Source organism: Camelina sativa, chromosome 15 (assembly GCF_000633955.1).
Source record: "Camelina sativa cultivar DH55 chromosome 15, Cs, whole genome shotgun sequence".
NCBI lineage: Eukaryota > Viridiplantae > Streptophyta > Magnoliopsida > Brassicales > Brassicaceae > Camelina > Camelina sativa.
Genome location: NC_025699.1, coordinates 1,873,114 through 1,880,691, shown reverse-complemented (window position 1 = coordinate 1,880,691; position 7,578 = coordinate 1,873,114). Strand labels below are relative to the sequence as shown.

At 37.0% G+C, this 7,578-nt stretch overlaps 2 protein-coding genes across 2 annotated transcripts; both read right to left on the bottom strand.

Moving 5' to 3' along the window:
- LOC104744655 (DNA excision repair protein ERCC-1) lies at positions 3,059-5,401 on the bottom strand. The gene is made up of 9 exons (XM_010465738.2): positions 4,996-5,401; positions 4,700-4,805; positions 4,508-4,611; positions 4,313-4,412; positions 4,127-4,203; positions 3,935-4,034; positions 3,781-3,852; positions 3,615-3,683; positions 3,059-3,533 (listed from the first exon to the last, which is right to left on the bottom strand). Exons 1-9 carry the CDS (start codon positions 5,277-5,279, stop codon positions 3,237-3,239), a joined length of 1,209 nt encoding a protein of 402 aa, XP_010464040.1. The 5' UTR covers positions 5,280-5,401; the 3' UTR covers positions 3,059-3,236.
- Positions 6,178-7,572, bottom strand: LOC104744654 (E3 ubiquitin-protein ligase ATL6-like). The gene has a single exon (XM_019236861.1). It carries the CDS (start codon positions 7,557-7,559, stop codon positions 6,369-6,371), a length of 1,191 nt encoding a protein of 396 aa, XP_019092406.1. The 5' UTR covers positions 7,560-7,572; the 3' UTR covers positions 6,178-6,368.

The window sequence follows — 7,578 nt, the reverse complement described above, 5'->3', positions numbered from 1 at the left end:
TAGGGATTTGTATACGACCGACCAACAAAAAGAACAAACACAAGAGCTTAAGTGTTTCACGTGTTAGGAAGGTCAAATGACGAATGGGAAGATACGTGTGGGAATACCGACGAAGTTTGTTAGTAGTCTAAATCTCAAATCAAATTACAAAAAGCAAACTTGTCAACACCTTTGACTTCATTTTTGAAATATATATTTCCCTCAGAACTATAAGTTTATTTCGCAAATTGCAGACATGAAGCACATGTATATTAAACCATTTTCGTATCACGTTTTTATAAATTTTTCTTTACCATAAAAGATATATATTGGTCACAGTATCTTATTACTGGGACAACAGATAGATGAATTGACTTAGAAAAAGATCACTCCCCAACAGATATAGAGATTGACACCATATATAAATTACTGATCATTTGTATTGATGATATAGACTAAAGATATTTATTTATATTTCTTTAACTGATATTTATTTTTGTCAAAATCTGAATTTCTAATAAATCATAAAAAATGTGAAAACACAAAAAAAGTTAAACAAAGCTTTATGATTCATATCATATCATGGGGCTTAATATCGAAGGTGTTGTAACTCTCCACACGTTTCTAACACATACATAAAACTGGATGAATTTCACTAGCTTTTGGATTCTATATATTTCTTATTGCATTAGTTTTACAAATATAACTTTGGAAAAGATAATATGGTTAAATTAACAAGATACAATGGTAATTGACATGGCATAGATTCATCTAAATTCAATGTGTTCATATGTGTATTTCCATTGCAAAGAAACTCGATGCGTACGTGTTGCATCGATCATGTGTGCTTTGGACTTCAACACGTACGGTGTTTAATCCGTGTGTGGTTGGCAAAAAAAATTGTTGCTCTCACTCCTCCTATTCTCCTAGTAGGATAAAGTCATAAACTGAAAGAATCTGTCAATAGGGAAATGAATGATTAAAAACTATGGTAAAAAGAGAGGGAGACTCAATAAGAAAAGATGGTAATATTGTAAGGATGTCCACAGCTGGAAGCTTTGGACTGCATATCCAAAATTGGGTCACAAAACTTTTGAGTACATAATAAATATAACATGTACATGGTGGTATCTATCAATGTCTCTATACATATATATAATTATTAAAGAGAGCTTTGTATTGTTTGGAATTAGGTACAAATGCATCAACTTTTGAATCTATATGAGTGTACATATGTGTGCAATAGACATATATAACCTCACTCTCAAGGACACCTACCCTTACATACCACATAAGTGACATATCACTAAAAATATCTCTTTTCCAAAATGACTCATTCTTGTTGATGATAAGATGGTGATTTTAGTGGTTCTTGTTTGTTTTATTTTATTTTCCGTTTTGGTTTTTTCATCTTGATTAGTTAGTTTTTTTCATCTTGATTAGGTTTTAACAATTTTTATTTTATTGAGAAAATTCACATGAACTTACGTTACTTACCCACTATATGCGAGGAATGATTCATACAAAATTATATAAGTGGGGAATAAATATCTTGTACGTAGTTATTGTATTTCTATATAGTACTATTCCAACCTAAAAGTGTTAAAGCCATAAAATTGGTTGGTAACGACTAACGAGTAACAGCGAGCATGAAAGTTAGGTGATGGAAAACGTTTATTTGTTTTTGCTTTTTGTTTGTAAAATTAGTTATATCGCCTCAATTTAATTAATCTCAAACTATGGACGTTCTGATACAAACTGTGCATAACACACAAATGACAAATCAAAGTCTCGTGTTTCAAACAAGCTTTAACCGAACTGCGAGTCTGCGAATTTGTTTTCGTGTACCCTAACGGCGATTTGGTCTATGGCCTATAGAACCATAGATAGGGTTCGAAGGGGTTTTACAGGGTAAAAACCGTAAGAATAGAAGAATATTGGGGCAAAAAACGAAAAAGGGTGTAAAAGAGAGCAAATCCCAAGGATCAAGAAAAGAAAAAGAGAAGGGAAGGCGAAGTAACGCAGGCAAAATACTTTATTGGGTTTGGCTAATAAGACATGAAGCAGAATGAAACATCTGCTTTCGTCCGAAAAAGAGGGAAGTCAGATTCCAAAAACTGCACATACATTGTTTACATTCATGTATTACTACTGTGTGTTCATATAGGTAGCAGAGTTTCCTGTTTTTTTTTTCTTTCTTCTTAATGTTATTATTATTTGATCTCTCTCTCTTTTCCTCCCATCATAGACTTTCACTTTTGTCCCCCTCATGTTCCAACATCCTCAGTAACTTTATTTACTCTCATTAATCTCAGATACATACATCCACATCAAGAGTTGTTGTGTTACAAAAGAGTCATGTAGATAGTCTCATAATCATATAATAGCAAAGGAAATTATAATTGCTCTAACTTTATTTCTTTCCACTTGTAAGTAACTCCTCTTATATAGGACACTAATTGAAAGATTTAAACCGAATGGACCGGCAATCTTTTTGGCTGATCAGAACATATGTACGAAAAAATTTAACCTTTTACTTTATATTTGATTTTACTTGTTTACCCCATGTCTCTCATGAGTCATCCACCGATTGTATCACTTACTTACACTTGAAATATTCTCTGCACTTTTCTTTTACCAGCAACTTTACTTTTTTTTGTCGATTGCAATTTAAAACCATTTACACCGAAAGCTTTTTCTTTTCAATGTATAGAAAAAGAAAAATAAAGTACTTATATTTGTTGATAATAATGCAAAAGAGTGGTGCACAAAGTTCAAGTGTTTGTGTCGATGTTGGACAAGACACATTGACAAACGCGTTTGAAACATGTCAACGAAAACCACAAATCTTTTAAAATTTTAATCTAATTTGCAAAAAGCTGCTAAACGGTCGAATTGCATTTAACACGCACTCTATACAAAGCAGACCAAACTAGACACAAACCTAATTCTTGTTCACAGACTAATATATTAATCATCATACCTAATTAGTAGAATTGTATCTAAAACTCGAAACCAAACTTACAAAATATAGCGCGTCTTCTTTTTCTTGTTCATAACATTATTGAACATGGCGCAAACCAAGAAAAGCTAACAAATTAGTAACAATTGTCTGAAATTTAACACACAGAGGTTCAATAATCAACAATTCTATGAAAGATATCACACAAATTAGACCCATCAAAGCTAAACTTTTAACCTTATGTTACAATTTCAAGGAATAGTTACAATGGCCTTACCCAAGGAACTAAATTGTGTTAATCATCTGACTCTATTCCTGTATCTTTCTCCTTCTGTTTCTCCTTCTTCTTGCTGAGTCTATCCGAGTATCGAGCAAACACAGCTGACAGCGCGGTCTTCACAGTTTTCTCGGGCTCTTTCTTCTTGCGTTTTCTCGAGTCTTCCACAAAATCTTCGTCTTCTTCAACAGGTTCCTCTGAGTTCACCACATCTTTCTCAAGTGGAGCTTCCGGGACTGTAGGTTCAATAACAGTAGGGTAGCTTGGAGTTGCACGCTTGAAAGGCTCATGGAATGTATCATACAACCGCTTCACCTGACGTTTATAGAGTGACTTCAGACCTCTCATCACAAGATTATTGAGATTTCGGATAATAATAGACAAAGGGAAATGTACCTTACGTTCGCCAATCCCGGGACAACGAGCTAAATCTTCCATGGATGCATCCATTATATGAGCAAGAGACTGCATAAAACATGTTTTTAAACGTTTCCAATATTAGTCTGAAGAATCATTGAAATCACAAAATTCACAATAACAGGGAAAAGTTTTATAGCTCAACCCCAAATGTAGAACCAAGTGTAACTACATCGCTCTTGTTCACATGTCGGATGCTTGTAAGAGAATGGTTTAGCTGCAAACAACAAAATACTCCATGAAAATTTACAAAGATGACAAATAAATTGATTACGCAGCCTAAAAAAGAGTGTCCATACCCGTGAAAGATAATCAGTATCCATTTGGCCTTGGATGAGATCAGCGGGTTTGTTTTCATAGACTTTTATCGTTTCCAAATAACGGGCACATTCTGTCATGCTGCAAAAGATTTCACGAGAAGCAGAGTGATTGAAAATGTGTTTTCATATTAGCTGCAAAATAATTTGATTAATAGATATATAGATAGACACCTCCAGGCGCACAATAAAGTGCAATCATGAAGTAGAGCGGTTTTTGTTACTTCAAGCAATGGTTTAACCGTATCTTCCTGTGCATAAGTGATTCATGAGACATTAATGAAAACATCAGATGCAATGCTACATGATAGCAGCACTTTCACTTCAGATATAGCATCAAAATATGGTTTTAAGACATACCACGTCGACATGGCAAAGAACAACACGGAGCTTGAAATTCTTTTGTAGTTCCCTAATGCGGAAATAGAGGTAATCCGGATGTAACAGATGATACCGCAAGCTGCAGTGAATTCAGATATTTCTAGTGTGAGTTTGTGACTTTAGAGATATGATAAAAATTTGTGAATCTTAGACTAGAGTTGCAGAGTTTTTCACCTTAAATACAAAGCGCAAGAGCTTTGACCAAGCACGTAATCCGGAATAATATCTGAGAAAACCCATTTCACATTCCTGATATGTTTAAGAAGCGGGTTCCCTTTCTGTACAAGAAATACAACTCAGATGGGTTCCAATAGGAGAAGATGCAAAACTGAAAATCATTGGGAGGTTTATTAAGTCTCTCCTCACCTGTCTATTACTAACGAGAATTGCGTTACGAGTTTGACTTGTGTTTGATGGTAAAGAGCCAGTAGTAGTAGAAGAAGATGACGCTCCATCAGTTTGAAACGTTTGGCTACAAACAAACGCAACACATGGAAGTTTCAGTATTGCAATCATCACAATGAGCCATAAAAAGGGTTATAAACAGTAAAGGTTTCGACTTTTCAATCTCAAACTCCAGAGAACTTGATCAAACTAATCTAAAATCAACAGATATTATCTAATTCCAAAGCAATTCACAAACATATATAGATATAAAACACCTTGAAGTGGGCACCTGAGAAGCGCCCGGCGGATGTGAAGAAGAGGCGGCGGCTGAGGAAGGTGGAGGAGGAGGAGAGTAGACGTCGGACGATTTGACGAAAGCGAATGCTTGAGAGAAACTCTGGGAAGGTTTGAAAAAAGAAGGAGGCGTGGACTTCGTCTGTGAGCTTTCCAATACTTCCTGGTACGAAGGCACACCAATTAAGATCTGGGTTTTGGGTTTATTAGCAATCTGTTGATGAACGCTTCTGGATTTCTCACCGTCGTCGTCTTCGTTCGCCATTGAGTGATCGAATCTCCCAAAAAAGCTCTCTTCTTTTCCCCGGACTCTGTTTTCTCGTTCTCAACTTCCTCCTCCAAGAACGAAGACTTTATTGGGCCTAAACTGTACAAGCCCAAAGCCCATTACTTGGTGTACCATACCCATTAATTCATTGTAAGGTGTTATTTTTTTTTTTAATTGATAATGTAATAACGTGTTTTAATTTATAGACGACAAATAAAATATTAGTAAGGTTAATGGAGCCAAATAGGATGGATCTGTTTCGCATTGATTTCACATGTGAAACACAGCATTATAGATTAGTTATCTATTAATTAAATCCTTCTGGATGGAAATTGACTAATGATTATTCAAAATTTCAAACCCGATGAGATCCGTGACCTGACTGGAAACATACATAGTTGGCGGTCAATAATTTTCATATAAAGAAACCAAATTTGCATGAAATTATCTACAATAGTGTGTATTATTTCTTCTGGAAAGGACTAAAAGTTTTTCTTTCTTTTTTTCTCAAAACATTCCAGAAATATGGATCTCTTTCTATAAAGCGTAGTGGGTGTTTTATATTCAAAACGACATGTAATCTTTGTGTGATAAAACTATGAAGTAAAACTCTGGTTAAAAAGAACCAAACACATGATAAACTAATATGTCTTGTGTATACTTCTGTAATATTGAGAGATAGCTATATTCTATTCGAAGCGAGGAAAACAAAACTATATTCTATTAGCATAATATTTTTTTAATCATGGGATAGATAGCTAATATTCTTTGTCGACGAATACGACTCTTTTTTATATTAAAAACCCGAGTTACCCACTTGCACCACACCGCACCTCATGGTCCTCATCACTGTCCGATTATATTGTTTATGCCTTTTTTAATAATACATTATTAATTTTCAAAAGTAAATTGCATTATCAGATCTCTTACTGTATATGTACGTTACAGAAAAACTTTAAACAATACAATAAATTTTTAAAAAATAAGGAAAATGTACTTCGTGTTTATCAACAATCCCAAACATGAACAAAAAATGAGAGAAACAAAAAAAAAAAATAGTTACAAGGGCTAAAAAAGCAAAGCCAACTAAACCGGTAATCTCACCGAACCGCTAGCTGAGCCACTTGGACCGGCCGATTTAACCGAAGTTCCTTCGCCGTCTTTATTGACTCCTCCTCTATGAACCGAAGAGTTCCTCCACAGAAACGACGGGTTTCTTAGAAAAGCCCACCGGTCTCCTCCACGTACCGAATCACCACCGGTTGAATTCGGTACAGCATTTGCTCGAACGCTTCCGGTACTACCTAGTCTAATTGAACCATCATCACGATTCCTCCATAGAAACGACGGCGTTTTACGGAACAGCCACCGGTCAGACCGAGCCCTTGTCCGATCAATCGTTTTACCTCTCCTCGAACTCCCTCCCCTAGGAAGATTCACAAGACTATTAGACCGGTTTAATTTCCAATCATTCATTATCCTCTTCCTAACATCTTCCGGTAACCGGAGAGTAAACCGTTCGGTACATTCTCCCGGTGGAACCACCGAATGTCCCGTTGTATGCCATCTCGAGAATTTAACTCGTTTGAGATCCACCGGTACACCAGGTAATCTCCTCGAATCGATTTCACTCGTAACCAATTGTTCCGGTACAGGAGCAGTAGTAACCACCGGTTCAGGATTCACGGCCACTTGCTGCAATTCAAGATCCGGTTCAGTACCTCCCGGTTCAACCGGTTCATCAGCAACCTGTTCAGCAAGATTCGCTCTACAAACAGGACAAGTCACATGAGCCTCGAGCCAAGCGTCGATGCAGTGAGGGTGAAACACGTGATCACACTTGGGAAGCAAACGCAGCGTTTCGTCGTCTTCGAACTCGTTCAGACAAATCGCACACTCCAACTCACCTTTACCTAGCTTCTGCGTCTTCACGTCAGAGTACAAGAACGTGGGGAAAGTCTCGACGACCGAAGCGTCGAGACCACGCGCTGCCGCGTTGACTGTACCTCTGGATCGAACTCCGCCAGCTGGAGAAACGCCGGCGTCTGGTACGCCGGAGCAGTGGCGGAAGTAGATGGAGAAGAAACCCATGAAGAAGAGAGCAGCGATAAGGATCACGACGATCACAGCCATGGCTGGACTTAGCCTGCCGTAGTTGTAAGGTTGGGTTGGTGAACCGGGCTGTGCCTGACTCGCCGCTAGATCCGCCGTTGATAATAAAAGCAAGAGAACAAACGGCAAAACGCCGGAGAAAGCCATATGATCGGAGCTTCTCATGTTTTTTTTTTTTTTTTTT

Bases quoted from the DNA above. Each gene is read 5' to 3' on its own strand.
- LOC104744655 (XM_010465738.2), bottom strand. From the start codon at position 5,279: ATGGCGAACGAAGACGACGACGGTGAGAAATCCAGAAGCGTTCATCAA. The intron at 4,413-4,507 runs GTGAAAAACTCT...AATTCACTGCAG, and splicing joins TCTTGCGCTTTGTATTTAAG to CTTGCGGTATCATCTGTTAC. The intron at 3,684-3,780 runs GTTGAGCTATAA...TGTTTTATGCAG, and splicing joins CACTTGGTTCTACATTTGGG to TCTCTTGCTCATATAATGGA.
- LOC104744654 (XM_019236861.1), bottom strand. From the start codon at position 7,559: ATGAGAAGCTCCGATCATATGGCTTTCTCCGGCGTTTTGCCGTTTGTT.